This window comes from Physella acuta, unplaced genomic scaffold (assembly GCF_028476545.2).
Source record: "Physella acuta isolate Inbredline_101_S28 unplaced genomic scaffold, ASM2847654v3 ptg000091l, whole genome shotgun sequence".
In the NCBI taxonomy this organism is placed as follows: Eukaryota; Metazoa; Mollusca; class Gastropoda; family Physidae; genus Physella; species Physella acuta.
In genome coordinates, this window is record NW_026731611.1 from 488485 (window position 1) to 510747 (window position 22263).

The following is a 22263-nucleotide window of genomic DNA, read 5'->3' on the forward strand; positions in this document are numbered from 1 at the left end:
ATCTAGAAGCCTTAATATATTTTAGCCTGCACTGAAGCACCACTTTTTGCCATGAAAAAGGTGTAACAAGAGCCAAGAGCATTTTAAAATATAATGGGTGAAAAACGAATTAAGCCAATAAATTTGATAAGTTAAGATTTGTAAGCTAAAGTAATACATTTAAAACGGATGATTTTTAAAAATAATATTCAGCAAACGCTGCGTTAAGCAAGCCTAGACTACTAGTAGTTCATTCAGGAAATTATGATCACATGACTAATACGTCATGCGTAACTTCGGTGCGCACAGTTAATAATGGCAGCCAGCATAGTTAACTACGATGGATACCACTGTTTTGAATTTTTCCCTGGAGTAATTATTAAACACCATGATGTTTTAGCTAAGTAAATTTTAGTTTAAAGCCTCCACCGCCACATGGAATGGCGGGGAAAAAGAAAAGTGGTTACGACGGCAAAATTGCCGGGCTGTACGATCTTGAAGAGACAATCGGACAGGGTCATTTCGCTGTTGTTAAACTTGCTAGGCATGTTTTTACGGGAGAAAAAGTGGCAGTTAAAGTCATCGATAAGCAAAAACTTGATGACATCTCACGATCCCATTTATTTCAAGAAGTAAGATGCATGAAGTTGGTACAACATCCAAATGTAGTTCGACTGTATGAAGTTATCGATACACAAACCAAGTTATACTTGATACTAGAACTGGGAGACGGGGACATGTATGATTACATTATGAAACATGATGCTGGGTTAGATGAGAAATTAGCAAAGAAGTATTTTCGTCAGATAGTAGAAGCTATATTGTACTGTCATCGACTTCATGTTGTCCACAGAGATTTAAAACCAGAAAATGTAGTATTTTTTAATAAATTAGGTCTTGTCAAATTGACAGACTTCGGTTTTAGTAATGTTTTTGCACCTGGTAAAAAATTGGAAACTTCGTGTGGATCATTAGCATATTCTGCACCTGAAATTCTACTTGGAGATTCTTATGATCCTCCGGCTGTTGGTAAGTAAATCTAGCTGCTACACTACATAGATTCTAGATCTACAATTTTAACAAGAAAGTAATTTCTTTTGTTGTTTTAAGGAGGGGGGGGGGGAAGGAAGGGGAAGTTATGGTCCTTAACGAGCTACTTATAGTGTTTTAAAGAAATATTTTCAGTGTCAGTGTTGGTACTGTCGAATTCACAAATTATGAATTACTGAAAAGTAGAAAAAACAACAACTAAATAGCAGCGTATATTATGCCGCGGGCCGGCTCGTTAAATTATAAAGCTTTTTAAAATAAATGCTATAATGCCTATAAACTGAATTTTAGCTGTTATTCTATGATGTTAAAAAATGTAAATTAAAAAAAAATAATAGGCCTAAAGAAAAACCCACAATCAATATTGTCTAAACTCAGAAAATTAAAGAAAACCAGTGTTATAAAACAAACATAGCAAATTTGAGTGGTGGTACTCTAGTAGTATTATGCAAGTGGTGCATCATTTTTTAGGGGAAGGTCTGGCCTTTTGGGGTAAGCCTTTTAAAACAATCTCATAATATATTGTAGTAGCGTTTCATAATCTTTTTGTGCTGCGCAAGACCTGAGCGTTACTATTATTTTGCCCTCCCCAGCCTTAGGCTAGATTCTATTTTTAATAGCCTATTATTTATACCTTGATTTTTATACAGTAAAATGTCTTAGTGCCAATCATATAAGTAAGTGCTCTCTTAACTTGTTATGTTGCTTGAGTCAAATATATAAAGTTGAAAGGGACTCCGTGGCTCTGTGACAGCAGACAGACCTGTGGTACACATGCATATAGTAAAAAACTCGACTTGATTGCCATAGGGTAATATTCTTAAAACGTTTATTATCTAAATTAATGATTAAAATTTTTAAATATTAGGGTAATGGTTTCTTAAAACAAGTTTCATTTTCCAAACTTATCATTTTAAATAACGTTATGTGGAATCAACAAAATCAAAGAAAATGTATCACCCTTCACAAAAATTGGAATTGTGTCTGAAATTTTTTGTTTTGTTCCTTTAGTGCCAATTACTTTCCTTGATAGATCACACAAAATATTACTTCCCTTAAAAAACATCACATCAGGGAAAAAAATACTTTTTATTAGTTTGTTTTGATATGGAAAAAAAATAATTATATAATTAGCATAAAAGTGCAATGCGGTATATTTTAAATACAGCCTTTTATTTATTTTATACACTGAATGTACTGTTTACTGATTATTATATTTTAATTAGTAATGGTTAAGAAGCCCCTCCTAAATGTCCTCTATGTTTACTTCTATCTTTCGGTTTGCGGACAAGCTGGGTGTATTATAGTCGTTATCTAAATTGAAACTAATTTTTTCTGAATTATCAAATTGTGGGTCCATTAAAAACTGAAGACCACAGTCCAGTTCATACACAAAGTTGGGCTTGTTGTTTAAATCCTTTATCATATACTTAATTAAGAATGAAGAAGAATTGTTTTAAAGGGACACAAATTTTGAAAATTTATAATAAATTATTTTGAAGATATGCACTTAAATTTTTTAGCTGAGTACCCCAAAATATGGAAGCATATTATGAATTCATTGTTTATTGGGCTTAAAAATATAATATTTTATGAATGGTGGAAAACCTAGGAAGGGGTTAATTTTTCAAGATGGCCGCCATTGTCATAGTTACCAAGATTTTCCCACCAATTTTTTAAAGTGGAAATGCTTAAAAAGCTATAAAGAAAGAATTGTTTTCTGCTGAGTATTAATAAACTAAACTAGTAAATGGAAAAAGGTTATGTTATTTAATTCATCAATGGCATTACAAATTGATCTATGATTAAACGGTACTAGCTGTTTTTCCACCATTATGTCATTTTTACAAGCTTTAATTTAACTCACTTCCTCTGCCTGTCGTCCGAGCGAAATTACTGGCACTTGTAACTGACAGATACGGTTCGTAGTTGGATCGTAGGTCAAGACATGAAGACAATGCAAAATGACATTTAATTTTACTTAATTGGATGCCTAATTAATTTTGTATGAATTAATTAAAATTTTGACCAAATTAGTAGGCAGTTCTATCCAACTACTCCACACGATTCATCACGTTCAATAGGCGCACAATGGTTTTTAGTCATGTAAATCTATTGTAAATAAAAACATGTAAAGTAAAAAAAAAATTTCATAAAAAAACGTTTTAATAACAATCTTTTATGTAATAATGCACTAAAACAGAGAAAAATTATACACTACTATTTAAATAACTATAAAGAAAAGCGTAGGTCTCTTCCTAAATATTAGTAAAGGTAATTAGTGCATTATTACATAAAAGCTTATTATTAAAACGTTTTTTAATGAAGTTTTTTTAAAGCAAAAACATTTAAAGTTTTTCCTTTAGAAATAGGACTTAAGTTAAGTTGATTTTTTTTAACCTTTAGATTATTTTATTAAGATTTCACATGGATTTTTTTAGTCTATTGTATTTTATTCGGGAAAATGAAATAAAAATGCTAAATCCAAACTAATCATCTAAAATGTACAAAACTAAGCCTGTTTTAGCAAGTATAGAATTAATTCAATGTAAATATTTGTGAAAATATAAAATGATTTTGACTACATGTTTGATATTTGTCAAACTTGATTATGATCAGCTGTTCCATGTCTACATGATTGAAAGGTGGAGGGGTAAAAAATTGCTTTTATTATCACCAGTAAACTGTGAGGGGGGGGGGTTGTCAGTGTGGATTTCTACATTTCAAATTTAACACATCAAATTGTATATTATAGTACACTTGTAAGACATACCTCATTAAAAAGCACAATTATATGTTAACCCTTTATCTACTGACGGTACTTATAAGTACCACTTTAATTAAGCGCCTGTATTATTTTTAATTTAATACGAATTTTAAAAATTATTGAAGTAACTAATAGTATAGTATTATCTCCCCTGAGTTGCCGGTAGTTGAAGGGATCGATGTTTTTTGAAAATTACTTGTGTGGCGCCATTTTCAATGTCTTGCTATATTGGTAGTTCACAAATTTTCTGTACAGTTCTCACACACGTTCTTGATTTCCCTTTGTTTTACCTGATTTTTCAAGTTTTCAACCCGAAATATTTTTTATTGGCACCTTCAATACTCAGGCAAACACGTTTAACTTCTAGTTATACAATTTTAATCAAATTGTCTATGTATTAGATCAATGTTTACAAGTGGACTTATAAGTACCGTCAGGTCATTTTTTTAGGATTTTTAGGAAATGGCAGATTTTTTATGTGGAGTTACATAAATATTGTCTTGATAATTAATTATCGAAATGTACTCAAAAAGTGATATTAACACATTTATAAGAAGATTTGCATATGGTTTACTTAAGAAATATTGTAATTACATGTTAATTTCTAGTAGTAAAAAAATAACAAGAATAAATATAGCAGTTGCAGGCTCGTTTACAAGCTTTAGTATACTTCATTTGTATACCATAGCCTAGTGCTAGTTGTAAGATTTAATTTGTTAGTTATATTTACTGCAATAAACTGTCTTGCCTACAATAACTAGCATTTACGTAATGTATATCTGTAGACTAGTAATAGTCCATACTTCTGCATATAGTATAGATCTATAAGGTAAATTTTAATCGGTTAACAGAAAACAGGCCACTATGGCTATCCTAAACACATTGATCTCACTTCTATTTATGAACTTTGCACTGTAGTGAAGACTTGTCATAACATTCTAGTAGGCTACAATTATACTAGTATTACTAGTAGTTGTGTACTGAATGACTAGGCTTTTGTTTGTTTATGCGGCTCATTGTAATTAATGTAATAGCTATTAGAAGCTTCCATAAAAAGCATGTTCAGTCCGGCAACCGTAGCTACACCAGAAATACCACAGACGAGAATGAGGGAGCATGATATGTCGACAACTTTTGCTGTGTTATAGGTCTAAGATGTGTTCCGATAGAAAATCCAGTAAAAATCGTACTCAAAATATACTTTTGTGCTGTATTTATGTGTGAAAATTACAAAAAATCATTGTTATAATGATTGCCATGTTATTAGTTAATAAGTTGTATCGTTTGTTCCTGTTTTGTAAATAATTTTTTTTGGGAAAAAATGTCCTAGATTACTGACGGTACTTATAAGTACCAATATATGTTTGGGCCCCTAAAAATTTCCGAAACGAAATTTCCTTTGACATATGCTTTAAATGTGCCAAAAGCAATATGATAACACATTATTTAAGTAAAAATTTCATTCAGAACCTAATTCCGTAAATAAAGGGTTAAAGATTGTTATGCTTGGATTTGTGAAAACAAAGATAATCACAGTTTAAAAAAAAATGAAAGGTACTTTGTTGTACCGTGGGTAAAAGAAAGTAACTAGTACTAGTAGAGGGTGCTATTGGGAGCATATGCAATGCAAATCAGTTTCTTTGCCTTATTCAACTTCTTTTCTTTGGAGCTTTTAACTTTTCAAGTATAATCATCGGTCTTGCTATCTCTTTATTTATTCAGATGTTTGGAGCTTAGGTGTAATACTCTTCATGCTTGTTGCTGGTCGAGCACCATTTCAAGAAGCAAATGACAGCGAAACTCTGACCATGATTATGGATTGCAAATATCAGATACCAATCCATGTTTCAGATCTTTGCCGCAAGTATGTATTTAGATTTTCAATAGATGTACATCTTATTTTAAGATATAATTCAAAGATAGATATACTGGTAAAAGAACATACTAGAGAAAGTCCCCTACTTCAAGTAGCTTTACGCCATCTTATTGACGGGATGTAAAAAAGGAATTCTCACAAGGATTACTCAGATGACTGCAGCCCTTGATAAGCTAAAAAAACATGGGGCATAACAGAAAGACATCTCTTATGACCAAGTTAAACTTATGCAGTTGCTAAGCATGGACACTCAATGCAGACCTCCAGAGATGGATTAGGACCTAGAAATGAGATGTTTGGGCAGACTTTAGGGATTTCATATAGGATCACAAGCATTATAAATATGCAGTCCTTTTGAATATTTGCTGATTGCTTAGCATTGTCTGGGCGCTAAAGCTCAGATGGGTAGGACATTTGACTTGAGCCCACTGCTTTTCAAAGACAGTCATGCAAGGCAGAGTGTCAGAAGGAAAAGGTGAAGGAGGTAAAAGAAAAGATGGCTGGATGACATCAGAGACCGTACTGGATCATCATTGGCAAATTCACTGTGGGAGGCAGGGGACATGGTTGTACGGCATGATGTTTTGAAGGAGGAAACAGTGATATTACATTTAAATATTTAAGCAATTTACAATAACTTACAGCATTAAAACCTGTTATTTTAAAATGAATTTCAGATTAATTACAAAAATGCTTGTCAGAGAGCCATCACAGCGTATCAACTTGGAGGATATAGAGCAAGATCCATGGTTGGCCAGTGAAAGCTCATCAACTAATGTACGAATCAATTTGCCTCTTTTGTCAAGAGAGCATGTCTCTGAAGAGGATCACAATTATGTTGTACAGAAAATGGTTGAAGGCAAGATATGCACAAGAGAAGAGATATTTCAGTAAGTGATTTTCTTTGGGACAGATTTCATTATGAAAAAATGATTTTTAATAATGTTTTATAAATTAATTATTGTTGTTTAGATGTGTGAACTTATGAAAAAACTCTACCTACAGGTCCTTGGAAAGAGATGCTTATGATCACATTGCCGCCACATATTATTTGCTGGTGGAGCGGCGACTGAGAAAGTTGCAACAGCAAGAGGCAACAGCCGCCCAGACTAATAACTTACGAAAACAGTCTGCACCATCGAGTAATATCACAAGTGGCAAACCTCACTTGGAGCCTCTCATGCTATCCCCACGGTTGGTAATTTCTTGTATCTTCTCTAAAAATTGCATTCATAAAAACATCACACAATTTTAATATAATTACCTTTGTGATGTTTCTTATCCACTGTGTATAATCATTTTATTTCCGTGTTCTTGAAATTTTCTTATCTTCTTTGGTTGCACTTATTTTTAATTTTATTCTGTGCATATATTACAGCAATACATCTACTGTTTGTTTAGATCGGATTGTTTGATTTTTAAAACTTTAAATAATTTAAAGCTAGCAACAAAAATATTACTACGGTTTCAAACCTTTAAAAAAAAGAAAACAACTTCCTTTCCCCCCCTCTCCATTTTTAGGCATAGAATATAGAATATTTTTCATGACCATTGTCAAGAAATCCTATTATTTAATTTCTTGAACAGTTCTGATGTTCCTATCCAACTTCTCTAAAAAAGAAAACATTTGTACTCTACACTTTAAAATTGCATAAAAACATACACAAATGTAGTCTGTAAACTTTATTTTATTTGCATGCTGTCTGTCTGTTTACAAAAGCTCTCAAATTTTTACATTCAAGTACTGTTTTTTTTCCTTTACCTTGAACATTATTTACATGTATCTATTTAATTTCATTTATTAAAATGTTTAAATAGAAGTAAAATTTAGTAGCAGTAAGAATAATTTAAATGTAAATAAATCTGTAAAGCTTTTACTTTTACATTCATATTGACATCCATTATTTCAGTAGAGATGAGTTCTTTAAAAAAATATTACATTAACATAAGTACTTTGGTGAATAAGACTTGAAATATTAATTGCAGCAATGCATATATTCATATATTTATAATATCTGTTATATTTATTTTACACTTCAAATAATTCTAATTTCAGTACATTTTACAAAGAAAATGTTAAGTGAAAGAAACATGAAAAACTTTATATTTGATACAGTGATCCTTTTTCATTCTTGAAAAAAAATCATAATCCATCACATTTAACTGTTAAAGATATCAACGAATTTACTGTTAAAGAACCAATGGTATATAAAGACTGGAGAAAATGGTCCAAAATGTTAATATTATTAAGTATGATTAATTTAACAACATGTTTTTTTGTCTAAATGCATTCATTTGGATAAACTATTTTCAGAGGTTAGAAAATATAAATGTTACAATAAATAAAGTATAAAAGAAAAGAATAAAAGTTAATATTTTGCTGCAGCTTTATGAGATGTCACTGTAGCTTTATGCACACTACATTTTTAGTTTGTAGATTTTGTAGATTCCACACTTTATATATAATTTTAATCATTGATTGGGGGGGAAATTGTAGTGTTTTGAAGACCACTTTTATCTAATGTTTTTAAAAGTTTTAATGGTATTTTTTTCAATTGTTGTGTTTCGTTCTTCTAGCAAGCAAAAGGAAATGAAGAAGACCAAAACTGCCCCTATCCACCAGTCCCTAGTAGCTCCCCCAACCCTTGTTATTACCCCTCCCATCATTGGGGAGTCTGCTTCTCAGGCCATGCGCCTGCCAGTGAGTCCAGGTGGTCCAGAATTTGTCAAGAGTTTGACCGTCAGTATGACTTTAGATCGCCGCAGCCAGAAAAAAAAACAAGAGCCAACTTTGGGCTTGTCTGGTCCAAAGAGTGTTGGTGCTGTGCCTGGTGTCTCTCCAATTATTCTCATACCAGATGCCAAAAGAACTCAGCAAAAAGTCAAATCAGCCCCACTTACTTCAACAGATGGTGCTAAAATTGCTGGTGGAAAGAAAAAATCTTCTGGTCCTTCTTTCTCCAAAATAGCAATACTGAGTTCATTCTTTGAAAGGAAAGCAGCACAGGAAGCTGGTCTGATTCCTCCTACACAGCCACACCAAAGGTTGTTTCCTTGGAGTGGTGGAAAGGACAGAAAGTAGGCATCTTTGCCTTGTTTCAATCTCTCCCTGCATGCAGTATTGTCTCTCATCCTCACATTATTTGCTGTTGATATCTTGGGTTGATATTTTGTTGGATGCAGTGTCATAAGTTTAAAGCAGTCTGTGAATATGCAGTTTCAGTTTCTTAATCTCCATACTATTACTATGTGTGTGTGCCATTGATTTTTAGTCATTGTCATTTTCCAGCTGTGCCGATTGTTGTGTTTTAATTTAATACAATTTATTTGTTTAACAATAATTACTTCTGACAAAGATAGTAATTTGTTTAAACCAGGGGTCTCCAAACTTTTCTGTCCGAGGGCCGCATTAACTATCAAATTTCAGTTCGGGGGCCAGTTAGTTCCAGCCGTGTCTTTGATTTTTCTGGGCAAAGTTCCTCAGCCATCACCAACAAACGTTTTTTCTGTGGACAAAGGGATTTCCGAGGGCCGGATGAGAGGACATCGCGGGCCGCATCCGGCCCGCGGGCCGTAGTTATGAGACCCCTGGTTTAAACCATAGACTAAGCAGCGGCAACAAATGTTAAGAGTTTATTTTACTATTGTAAGCACAAATTTTTTTTTTTTTACAATAATTATGAGAAATCTTAATGATTAAGATCTGCTTATTTAAATCAGAACTTTCACTGGCAAAATATTTTTGTTTAAAATATTAGCTCTGTTATCGTTAGTAATTCAGATAAATCACATAGTTATAGCAATGAGGCTTTCACATAGACTACAAGACATGGCGATTTTCTAAATCTGTAAACACAAAAGAATTATTTCTTTTGTCTCTAAACGAATGTCAGCTAATTCTAACTTCACACTAAGTGTGATTTGTATTATAGTATTATATTCTGATTTTCAAATAGATGTAATAAATTCTTCATTAATTAATTATTTGCTATTATTAAAATTAAAAAGAATTTGTTGTTCATTAGAGAAGACATGATTTTCAGAGTAACATTTTAAGTTATGTTCCAACAGCTCCCCAACAGAATCAAACAAAAGCACAAACTCTGCTCTGGCTCTCGTTGATTCAAATAAAACAAACAGTCCTGATATAGGAAGTTTCACAAAAAATAAATTTTTGTCTGAACCAAGAAAATATAAAAATGATAGTCATGTTGAAGAATCTACAAGTTGTATGTCGTTATCAAGTAAATCATCTGAAATTCCTAGTATCTCTAGGAAAGACTCTGTACTGGTGTCTAAAGTTCGTGAATCATTACATGAAATAGTAGATATCTACAAACGGAATCTGAAGGTAAAAGGTGGTGAGGATCCTTTACCATACAGCAGCACTTCCAGATCAGCAGAAGAATTTACAACTAAAAGCTCGGCTGCTTTTTCCAAAGCTAAACAATCTTTACATTCCGTATCTCCTGAAAGAGATAAACAAAATAGTTCTAAGAAAAGTTCTCAACACACAACTCCTTCACCATCATCTCCAATTTGTAAAAAGAAAACTAAACATAAACATAGTAATCACTAATCATCCTCTTAGAAATATTTGATTACATAACTAAAAAAAAACCTGCCTGACGCCATTCACCAATTCCCACAGGAAACACAAAGCTTGAAATAAATGGATTATCTGCTATGTAATTAATAGATGCATCTATTTTGGGACACAAGAAAACAATCATTGGAAGCCGTCTTGAAGTCTTGAAAACTCTTTACTGTCTTTTGATCATCTGATAAATTAGACACGGGTATTTTAGATTATGAAATAAACTTATCAAAAACAGCATCAGTAACATTATTAGTTTTAAGTTGCGTTTTCATTTTGTTTTGTTTAAACAAAGTTCAATGTTAAGTGTCCTGAGTTGAATTTATTTTTACATATTTAAAGTGAAATATTATGTAGCATCATGCATTGACAGTCATAGAAATTGTTATGTCAAGGTATATGCTATTTTGTGTTCTAATTTGTTCTAACCCCGAATTGTTTTGAGCTTTAAATGTGATTGGTTTACCCTAGCTAATGCAGATTGTTTTCTGAAATGGCAACAGAAAATTGTTGTGCATGATTTGAGTATGTCTTTCTCACTTCTCAGATCAAAGCAGCGTATTGCTCTCAGTCCAAATTCACCAACAACACTAGATTACTCGGAATATGATTACCCACCATTTCAGCGGTAACTTTAAAATCATAGCACATTGCTGCTTTTATTTTCTTTATAAGGAATAGCAGTGATACTGTCAGAATCATATCAGTTTTGTTTGAATTTAGAATTAATGTTTAAGATAAAGAAACCATCTTTAATCATAGCTATGTATGTTTCAAATGAAATAAGAAATAAAAAAGGTAAGATGATGGTATCACAATATTCCTGTTGAGGCATGCCAACCAACTCCAAGCATTACATTTTGTTTACTCTGTGTTGTGTGGAAAAGGCTAAATGCTTTGTTGTATACCATGCTGTATGTTGTCTTTTGTTACATTCATAGGCTTGGTGTATCAAAAGCTTGTTAAAATATGATAGACCAACTTCAAAAAATGACATCTAATCTAAACTAGTATAGAATCATAAATCTGAAAGTTTGGCAGATAACAGAAAAATGTTCATTTTTCAATATAAAACAAACCTCAGTTACCTACGTGTGACAGCTATTAAAGTATTATAACTAGGACATCATCATGCATATAAATTTATTGTTATGTGATTATCATCTAGGACTCAACCAAGCCTAACTTAACACATTTCAAGGGAAATACCTTCTAGTTTGTATGTTACTGTCTTTGTTTATTAAAAAATCCTTATCATTTCTTTCCCTTATTGTGGTTGCTAATGACCATGCTAGTGCTAGAAACAAATGGACCTTTGGTGTAAAGGTAAAATATATTCACTTAGTTCCTCACATTCAACGTTATTGATTTTTAGAACCTTCTAGAGTAAACAATGGTCATCAGGATTAGATGTTGTTTAATATAAAATTAAATGCTCTTCTGCTTCTATAACTAAAAAAATAATTAGATTTGCCTATTCCAAACTCATAATCTAACACAGAAACAATGCTATTAAAACATAGCAATAACATATTGTAAAAAAATTATTTCGACTTTCAAAATATAATCAAAGTGCCATCTTTGCTCTTTTTAAATGCTAATTTTTTTTTCATTTGTAGCTTTCATGGTTTTTAATAGCCCTTTCGTCTAATTTTATTCAGCTAGTTGCAACTGTTGCAATCATTTTGAGTTGGATTTTTATTTTTTAAGATTAATAAACACAAAAAGAACACAAAAGACCATTTTAAATGACAAGTTTACATATGTCAAAATTCTGCCATGTAAAATTAAGAGTATTGCTGAAATATGTCATCACCACAGATTCTATTTAATTCTATCTGACAACTGATGAGCTTCTTTAACTGTTTTTAACTTTTTTTATTTTGTTGTTTTTGTTAGAAGCCCATATATTTAAATCTTGGGTAAGTTATTCCTTCTTTAGGTTCAGGAGCTTACTTAGGAAAGCCTTGAGGAAACCTTAAGTAGTAAACGGCTGTGTAGTTGTTAAGGACATGTTGATATAATGTTTATGAAATTAAAATGCAATGATTAACTTTTGTATTGATTACGCTTCAAGTTGGTATTTAATTGGTCTTGTAGTTGATAATAATTTAATTTTTCTCACTATGTAACAAAACTGCCAGTAGCACCTGAGAGAGGTATACATCTGTGTTATTGTCCCTAGTGTTATTTTGGCTTTAGTCCACTCAAACTGCTCATGATTGGAGGTGCATGTACTGCTTATGGCCTATACAATTCATTTGTTTCACCATTCTGTTTAGTTATTTAAAAAAAAAGTTTTGTTTAAATATTTTCTGTTTGAATTTTAAAACATTTTTTTCTAATACTGCTCAGTTTATTGTTAACATAAAGTGTAGTGAAAGAATATTTATATATTATAAACTAATAGTTTGTTATTGTTCTACATCAAGATGTGGACAAACCTTGATCATATGCTCAAATGGGGATGAAAAACAGAGATATTAAGTTAAATTTGGCAACATGAAGTACATTTGCAAGGGCTATAGAGGTCTACAAGATTATCTTTCTATGTCAATGTTAAATTAAAAACCCCACAGAGAATATTCAACTTTGTTTCTGGGCTGTGTGATAAATATTTAATATGTAATATGATTCTTCTTCATTATGCATGCTAACTTTCAGCAGAAAAGATTGAAGAAAAATTTAATTATCCTTAGTTTTTAGGCTTATTAACTGACAAGAATGGGCTTAATTTTTGTTATTAGAAAGCTACTCTTGTGGAGCTAGTAATCAAATTTAAAAATGATCTTTTTTAAAAATGGATTTTCATTCTAATAAACCCCCAGCGAGTATAATGTTGGTACTTGTAGTATATTAAATATAAACACAAATACACATAAAAGCTAAGGTTTTAAATAATTATGTAAATTGACAAGGGGCATCACTCATGTCCTCAAAAAAATAATTTAATTAGTTGCTGTTCATGTACATAATTATTGAGTAGTATTTCTTTTAAAAATTTATTTTTTAAATTTGGCTATCATAGTATGTAATTAGAGGCGTTTGATTTAGATTTGAAGTGGATATCTTGAGTAGAAGCTAGTTCTATATGCAAGTGTTGAGGTGAATCTCAGGATCAGCATAGTTGCAGCATGTTGAATGATGAGCTGTTTCATGTTTGAAGATATTCACCCAAGCCAATGCACAATTTTATGTTGCTGGAGTTTGCTGTTGAATTCATTAGGCCAAGTTTATTATTCTGTTGTCTTTTTGATGGTTCCTTTGAGATATTTCACACTTTGAGAGTTTGCACACTATTTTGTTTTTAATTTTTTTTTTGATACATTAAAATAATTGAATTTAAAAAAACATTTATGTAAATTTTAGTTAAATTGCCAAGCACTAAATTTAAAGTGAAATTCTTTTTTTAAATCAAAGAATGTTATCTAGGAAAGTACAAAAATATAGTAAACTTAATTTTTAAAAATCTAGAATTGAATATATAATTCAAATTGAATGTATTCTTATCGATATTTTTTTATTTTGATGACAGGACACAGTCAGTAGGATCAGAGCACTCCGATTCTTCCAATCTGGTACAGTCTCTGGTTTCTCCCCCTGGGACACACCCATCTCCAGTGTCAGCCTCCCCCAAGATGTCACATCTGTCTCCAGAAGTCATGTTTGCTGCTGTCAGGAAATGTAGCCTCATCCATGAGGAATCCCAAGATGATGACGATGATGACCTGGAAGACTTTGAAATGGATTCCAATGAGCTGAAACCTTCAAAAAGTCTGGAGTTTCTTGATGAAAGATCCTCTGATCTATCCGCATCATCCAGTCTAGAGTTGGGTATATCCCCAGCGGTACCCGCATCCTCTAGCCATGATTCTGTCAATCCTAGGCGTCCTCTCAAATCTGTCTGCAGCTCTCCTCAGCTACTTAACCAGATACACGAGGAGAATGAGTCTGAAGATGAAGATGATTTTGTTCCTTTAAAACTGTCAGCCCCGCATGGAAGATTTAACCATAGTGGGATGGCGTCACCAGAAATTTTAAGAAAATATGAGCAGAGAAGGAGAAGAAAGGGTGCGGGGCAAAGAGGTACAAGTTGTAGCAGCTCAGACGCCAGTGACACGGATGATACAGATGGGAGGTCCAGGAAAGAAAAACTCAAACCCAAATTTATGCACAGACGAGACAGCAGCGACCATTCGAGTGACACAGATGGACCGAATGGTGGAAACAATATAGGTGGTGGTGGACATATAGGTAATGGTGGCGGTGGTGCCAAAGCTTCTCATAGGAGTAGAAGAGATGGAGGTGGAGGAAATGGTGGTGGTGGTGGTGGTGGAGGTGGCAGTAAAGGTGGGAACAGCGACAAAGGTGGCAAAAGCCATTCCAAACAGCAGTGTTTCTCTAGCAGTGACAGCAAGTCCAGCAGCGAGGACCCACCTGATTGGCCAAAAGAAAATAATGAGAATATACCACAGCAACATGTTAGCAAAGAGCACCTCAAGTCTCATGATGGCACAAATAAAAATAATCAGCTGAAAAATTCTGTCAACACAAACAACAAGAGAAATCAGCTGATGCGACAGAAACATGTTCATGGCAAGCTTGGAGCTCTGGAAATGTTGGAGGGGGATTTTGACCTGATTGCTCTCTCAAGGAAGCTGTCTTCTATTAGCTCATCATCTGTGTCCAGTGGTTCTGGTAGTGTGACTGGCAGCATCAGCAGCAGCAGAAAACAGCAGCTGAGCAGCTGCCTGACAACAGTGGTTGTATCGCCAGCGCCATCTCCACACAAAGTCCAGTACATTGGACACTGTTCTAATCAGTCAGATTCCATAGCCCAGTCTATTGAATTCTCTCAGATTTCTGATTACTGTGACAGACTGATGGAAGATTCAGCAAAAGCTTCCATGTGTGCCGGTGACTTTGGTGTTTCTAAGGGTTCCAGCCTTCAGGCTAGGAAGCCCCCAGCTAGCCAAAATGGATTAACATCAACCTTTTGTAAAGTAGGCTCCGGAGCTCAAGTGGTACAGGTAGAATCAAAGTGTTGTTCTGTTGTATGACTGTAGGGAGCTCTTGTCAGGATGGTTTCATTGAAATACAGAGCTTTTCTTTGTCCTTGTTGTGTGTGAGCTAAAGGTGTAAAGCATCTGTGTTTGATCAGTAAGTTTACTCTTTAACAATTGTTTACAACTTATCTCTTGTCTCAAGCCCTTAATTCAAGTTGTCAAAAAACTTCCAAATACTGTTGGTCAATTAGGTTAGCAGCTTTGATTTATTTCAGGTAACTTGCCACACAAGCTAGTGAATTCTACATTTTAGTTAGGCAATGCAGATTTTACCTCTATTCGACAGCATAAGTTAAATAGTTTGAAGCTTTCACTATGGTAGGGGATAAGAATACAGCTTGTCCAGTGCTTAACAATGTTTATAACAGTTGACTTGCTGTGCTCAGATATAATATAAGCAATAATGATCTTTCTTAATTTGTTTTACGATTGATCTATCTTGTATTATATACATTTTATAGATACTATTTTGTTATAAGAATTTTTTTAAAAATTCACCTATTTATAACCATTCAATTTGATTTATTCTAAGTGTAAATAAAATTCATTGCTGATCACAGTAGCTGCATTTTGATGTCATTAGTTCAGCCATAACTGGTTTATGCTCTTATTTTTTTACTCTTGATATGCTTTATATAATGTTCATAACATTTTAAAAATAAAAACATAAAGTACCATACTGAATATGATACAAGCATACAAAAAAACTTGTCATTTCTTCATTGTGGAAAGGAAAAAATTCATCATGATTTTTTAGGCACAAGATATTTTAATGTAACTTTTTATCAGGTTGTAAATACATTTATCTGAATTTCCCTTTAGAGTAAAAAATTGTTTTTGCTTAAAATAATAATCAACTAAAACATCTTTTGCTCAAATATAAACAAGTATTAATTAGCTTTGTGTAGTTTACGGTTACCACTAATCACATAATACCATCGTAATACCACCTCTATATGAATGACATTCATTGTTGAAGATGTAGACAGGGAGAATTATTCTAAGTTGATGCATGTAAGAAGACAAAATATCATAACTGCATATATTTCATAACATGCTGCTTATCATATTGATTTTATTTTCCATCAGACATGTGTTATATGTTGTAATTATTTAGTGTTGTAGGCTTTGGTACTTTTCTTTTTGAGTGCAATTCTTGAGTCAGTATGAGAAAGGCACTACAATTTTTAATCCTTTACAATGTTTGGTTGGATAATTATGTATATTATTGATATATTTTATTTTATTGGAGGTAAGATTGCAAGTTATTTTATTTGATGTACAAGACAAGTGTCAAATACTACAGGTGCATGTCTCACTTCAATGCTGAACAGTTGTGCATTTCTCTCACATTTTACCTTGTGTACAATGGGGGTTTAAATTTTATGTTTGTTTTTGCAGAATGTGAATTTTTAACACAATGAATGAATTGAATATTGTTTTTTTTCTTCTGTATGCAGTCTTTGATTCAAACAAATGGTGATCAAATAGCTGAGATCAAATTTTAAAATTTGGACATTTTCAATTCATATTTATTCAGAGCAAGTTTCCTGCATACATTTTAAATGTTATGATTCTAATGTCACTGTGGAGTATGTTGTATTATAAACTTTCTATCCATTGTAAATATTCTTGTATTGAGTATGGTGTATTATTTTGTCCACATCCCTTTGTCCAAACTATAAAACATTCTATTACCAACCCCCTCACCCCAGTCCCCTGGCCTTTGAATCTGTAAAGAAAACAAAAAACTTGTAAACCTTGTTGATTAATCTATAGGCATAGCTGTGATTAATGAGTGTGTCATGTTTTTAATCAGTTGTGGTGTGGTACATCATCTGACCTCTCTATCTCTTGTTATACATGTCATATTGGTTGATTGGTTTAGAGAATAAATATTGCTGATCAATAGTTGCTTGTGTCCAATAGTTCTCCATTATGTTGCACACCTGACCACTTGCATTGAATTATTTCTGTCTGTTTGAAGGTAGAACAAAAAACCTGTTGCTTTTGCCTTAGGAGACAAGCAAAAGTTTTAAGACCTGTACAATTTTGATTAGACATGTAATAAATGAAAGCTAGACCAATGTGTTTGAAACCCCTACCTGTGCTATATCAGATATTTTAAAAAAATGTATTTATTAACATAACAAAAAGTAGAAACATTGGAGTAATTTTACGTCTTCCATAAATTGCATATCTGAGACTGGTATCTTATTTATTTTGTTATAGTTTTAAAATGAACTTTGTGATATGGCTATAGCTGAGCCCAATGATTTAGTGTAATCTTTTAAATATTGTATTCTACAATTTTCTAAAAGTTTAAACAAATATTTTTCTTCTTAAGAGAAGTAAAAGTCACAAGCTTAGATTAAACTTAGACTCCATGATATTGTTAGCTGATCCAAACATTCAACCACCCTTGTCTCATCTGACTTAAACATGTTAAACTATCAATTCTAGTAACTACCTCTAGTTATTTGTTAATAGCCTAAGATGTTTTCCTAATTTAAAATCATATTGTAGATAATTTAATTTAACACATTTAATTTACATGAAAACCAAATAGACTAGACTGGTATACAGGCTATATATCAATCACTTTTATATTATATTAAAAACTGACACTTGATACAAGTACACATTTTTAAGCTCTCATTGAGTGACAACAATATCTTGGCAAGGAGAAACAAGTCATCAGGCTTATAGTGTGCTCTATATTACACAACATTTATTGATTTTATTTCTGTGAATTTGTGCATGTTATACATTTGGTTGAAGGTTCTTGCCAGAAAGTAGGTATTTTTGGAAAGGTCTTTTAAAGAAAAATAGTTCTTTTTCAAAGGGTTTTGTCAGATATATATTATATTATTCAAAGGGTTTTGTAAAAAGGTGGATATGTTTGGAAGGGTCCTGTCAGAAAAAGTAGATATATTAGGAAGTCTTTCAAGTGGTCTCTGTTGCATAAAGATGTTGAGGTGATCTCTAATAGTAATATTCATCTGACTAACTGGACCACAAAGAGCTATGACAATGTTGACGACTTTTGTTGATGTAATACATAATTTATTCAAACACACAAACACACACAACATTAAACTTGTTCACTGGTGTCCTTTGTGTATTTTGATTCGAAACTCAGTGAGTTGTTTTTCATATAACATGAAAGTCATAGTTTGTTGAGTTTTTTCATTATAATATGAACTTCAAATAATTTCTTGAATTTTTTTTCTTCTAATATGAACAACTTAACTTGTGTATAATTTCCCCAATGCTGGCGTTGGTGGACATGTGAATGATCCTGTTGAATGTTTGTGTTTGTGGATGTGTGAATGATCCTGTTGAATGTTTGTGTTTGTGGATGTGTGAATGATCCTGTTGAGTGTTTGTGTTTGTGGATGTGTGAATGATCCTGTGGAATGTTTGTGTTTGTGGATGTGTGAATGATCCTGTGGAATGTTTGTGTTTGTGGATGTGTGAATGATCCTGTTGAATGTTTGTGTTTGTAGATGTGTGAATGATCCTGTGGAATGTTTGTGTTTGTGGATGTGTGAATGATCCTGTTGAATGTTTGTGTTTGTGGATGTGTGAATGATCCTGTGGAATGTTTGTGTTTGTGGATGTGTGAATGATCCTGTGGAATGTTTGTGTTTGTGGATGTGTGAATGATCCTGTTGAATGTTTGTGTTGGTGGAGGTGTGAATGATCCTGTGGAATGTTTGTGTTCAGTAACCTGCCTTGTACATATCACTTATGAGCTTTTGTATTCACTTTGAGCTGTAGCTCACTACATATAACATGTTACACCACATGACTATATTCACTAGTGTGACATTTTTATAATGCATCCTACAATCCATTTCTATCACTAAAAGTGGCTACAGTATTTCTTTATTCTTCATTTTCAAATTCTTTGTTTGTTCATCATAAACATCATTGAAACTTTTCTGCTACTGCTCTCAATAATTTGTCTGTGGTTATAAATGTTGGCTACGTTCCATAGTAGTTAATAGCAAAGCTGCAAGAGGCAGTTTGTATTTGCCAGATAAATAAGTGTTGGCCAGATACAGTTGATGTCAGCCAAATCTAGTGGATGTTGGCCAGATCAAGTGGGTGTTGGCCAAATTGAGTGGGTGTAGGCCATACACAGTGGATATTGGCCTATAGAAATCAATGCTAGTCCCTGTGGATTACTCATTGTGAATTAAGTACAGAACCAAATTAGACATTAAATGGGAAGATATTTGATTGCAGTGTTTTGCTACATAATTAATGCAACATTATTTTCAAATTAATCACTACCTGTTGGATCTTTCTATGTTGGTTTAAATGTGCTGGTTTGTGGATGTTTGCTTTGTGAATTATGCTGTTGTTTTATTTGTGGCTGATGTGGTTTTCTTCAAAGCTAATGTATGATTCTAATTTTTTTTTTACAACTGTTGTTGCCTGTTGGTGGTGTTTAATGGCTAGTTTTGTTTGTTAGTGAAGTGTTGTCAGCAGCTAGTCTTCTGTGTGAAGATTGTGGTGTTTAATGGCTAGTTTTGTTTGTTAGTGAAGTGTTGTCAGCAGCTATTCTTCTGTGTGAAGATTGTCTCTGCAGTTTGCTTTTTTTATTTTGTCCCAACAATTTATACAATCTAACACTTTATTGATCTATTGTCAGTTAAAAGGTGATAGGCTTTACAGTAATTAACTGTTTACAAACCATCATGTTGGCTAGTTCATTATTTATTGAATGCTTCGTAACTAACACCCCCTCTCCTTTCCTGGCATAAGAGGTATTTACCCACACCCTTGAATTTTAAAAAATCTGAGACAATTGTGATCAGCTTTCCAGAATAAAATTTCTCAAGTGGAGAGAAAAGAGTCATAGATTGTGTGGAACTGTGATTTGTTGAATTGTCTTACACCTACAAACTTCATCAACACTGTACAATGTCTTACACAAACTCACACACACATATATGTAAGGTATCTGTATATATATATACACACACACACACATATATATATATATATATATATATATATATATATATATATATATATATATATATATATATATATATATATATATATATATATATATATATATATATATATACATATATATATATATATACATATATATATATATATACATATATATATATATATATATATATATACATATATATATATATACATATATATATATATACATATATATATATATACATATATATATATATAATATATATATATGTATATATATAAGATGTTGGCCTACGTTAGCCTAGTTTTAACATTTTGGCCTAAGTTAGCCTAGTTTTAACCTGTTGGCCTAAGTTAGCCTAGTTTTAACATTTTGGCCTAAGTTAGCCTAGTTTTTTTTAACATGTCATCCTAAGTTAGCCTAGGTTTAACTTAAGTACCAGTATCAGCTTACACATTGTTCCTGCCTGCTCTCAATAATTTTTGTCCATGTAATTTGATAGTTTGTATTCCCCCCTGTTGATATGAGTCAGGTCCTGTCCCACCAATCAGGTGGGTTTCTCTCACAAGCAGCCCCATGTTGATACACTTTGTTCATGGAATCTATTTAGACAATTTGTTTTTGTGGTGAAGGGATTTTTTTTTTGCTTCTTAAGAGGACTCTAGTTGTTGTGTGATATTTAGACAATGTATTTTATATCCTTTCTGGCTTGGTGTGGCTGGGTCACAGTGACATAGTAGATGGAAACTGGGTTATGTGTCACAATAGACTTAAATCATTATGTTTGTTATTTTTTTGTTTTAGTCAGTTTCCAACTTGGGCATCTGATGACATGATAGCTGTTGTATGCAGGGGCGTTAAGAATACTGTGTGAATGTCAAATGACATTACAGCTGTGTGGTCAATGCTGGTGACATGAATGTGTGAATGACATGTCAAGTGACAGGTACTGAATGCCACAGTAAATGTCATCTGTTTGTTGGGTGCTAGTGACATGAGGTAGATCAGTGTAGTGCAGCTGAGAGTTACAAAAACATTTTATGATTTTTTGGTGTGGTCATTGCTTGGATAGTGCTTCACCAGTTTAGTTATAAATAAAGAGCAATGCTTAGATTAGTAACAATGTTCCATCTGTTCTCAGCAAAAAATCATTTTAGTTAGCTTTAACACGTTTTTATTAGCTTTTAACATTTTAACAAAAATAAATGATTCATCACTGTGTTGAAATAGTGTGGAGAGCCATTCTTTTTATTGTGTTATTGGACAAGCTTGTATCACATGTATTTTGTTTGTAAAAAATGTATCCATAAAGTTTTGTTTTTAGTAACTTTATTATTTAACAAGTGAAAAATTTCTGCACAATACTAAGGGAAATAATTGTGACTTGTGTTTATCTTAAATTAAGGTAGACAAGTTTTGTAAATGTGAGTTACCTTTTCTTTTGGGCTGCTGTTTATTTTTCTGTGGTTTCTCAGTCGATAGTTTAGAGGCTATATACAATGTACATATTACTATTAGCTGTACAAAAATTATGTTTAACAAAGAATTATTGGCCATTGACTAGAGGGTACTAAAAGTAAGAAAAATAAGCATACTTTATAGGAAGGGGGGATAGATATAGCTCGTGTGCTGAATGTCCCATCATTAATACAGTGCATCATATCAGTAAATCATTGTTTAGTGCCCATCATTTAGTCAATACATTGGCGCTTACTGGCAGTGGGTGGTCACTGACACGGTGACATTGATAGTGGGTGGTGTATGACAGTATCAGTGGGGGTGTGTGACAGTAACTTTGATAGTAGGGGGTGTATGACAGTAACATTGATAGTGGGTGGTGTATGACATTAACATTGATAGTGGGGGGTGTATGACAGTAACATTGATAGTGGGTGGTGTATGACATTGATAGTGGGTGGTGTATGACAGTAACATTGATAGTGGGTGGTGTAT

At 32.7% G+C, this 22263-nt stretch overlaps 1 protein-coding gene across 3 annotated transcripts; it reads left to right on the top strand.

Annotated features, from left to right (window-relative positions):
* Positions 1 to 275: 275 nt before the first annotated feature.
* Positions 276 to 20348, top strand: LOC131928806 (SNF-related serine/threonine-protein kinase). Of its 3 annotated transcripts, none has more exons than XM_059284941.1 (6): positions 276 to 1008; positions 5519 to 5660; positions 6350 to 6562; positions 6678 to 6866; positions 8250 to 8750; positions 13805 to 20348. In XM_059284941.1, the coding sequence occupies exons 1-6, from the start codon at positions 420 to 422 to the stop codon at positions 15327 to 15329; spliced, it is 3159 nt and encodes a 1052-aa protein (XP_059140924.1). In that variant the 5' UTR covers positions 276 to 419; the 3' UTR covers positions 15330 to 20348. The 3 variants fall into 3 exon arrangements, with proteins under 3 accessions (XP_059140924.1, XP_059140928.1, XP_059140935.1); XM_059284945.1 differs by lacking the exon at positions 8250 to 8750 and adding an exon at positions 10817 to 10897; XM_059284952.1 differs by lacking the exon at positions 8250 to 8750.
* The last annotated feature ends 1915 nt before the right edge of the window (positions 20349 to 22263 follow it).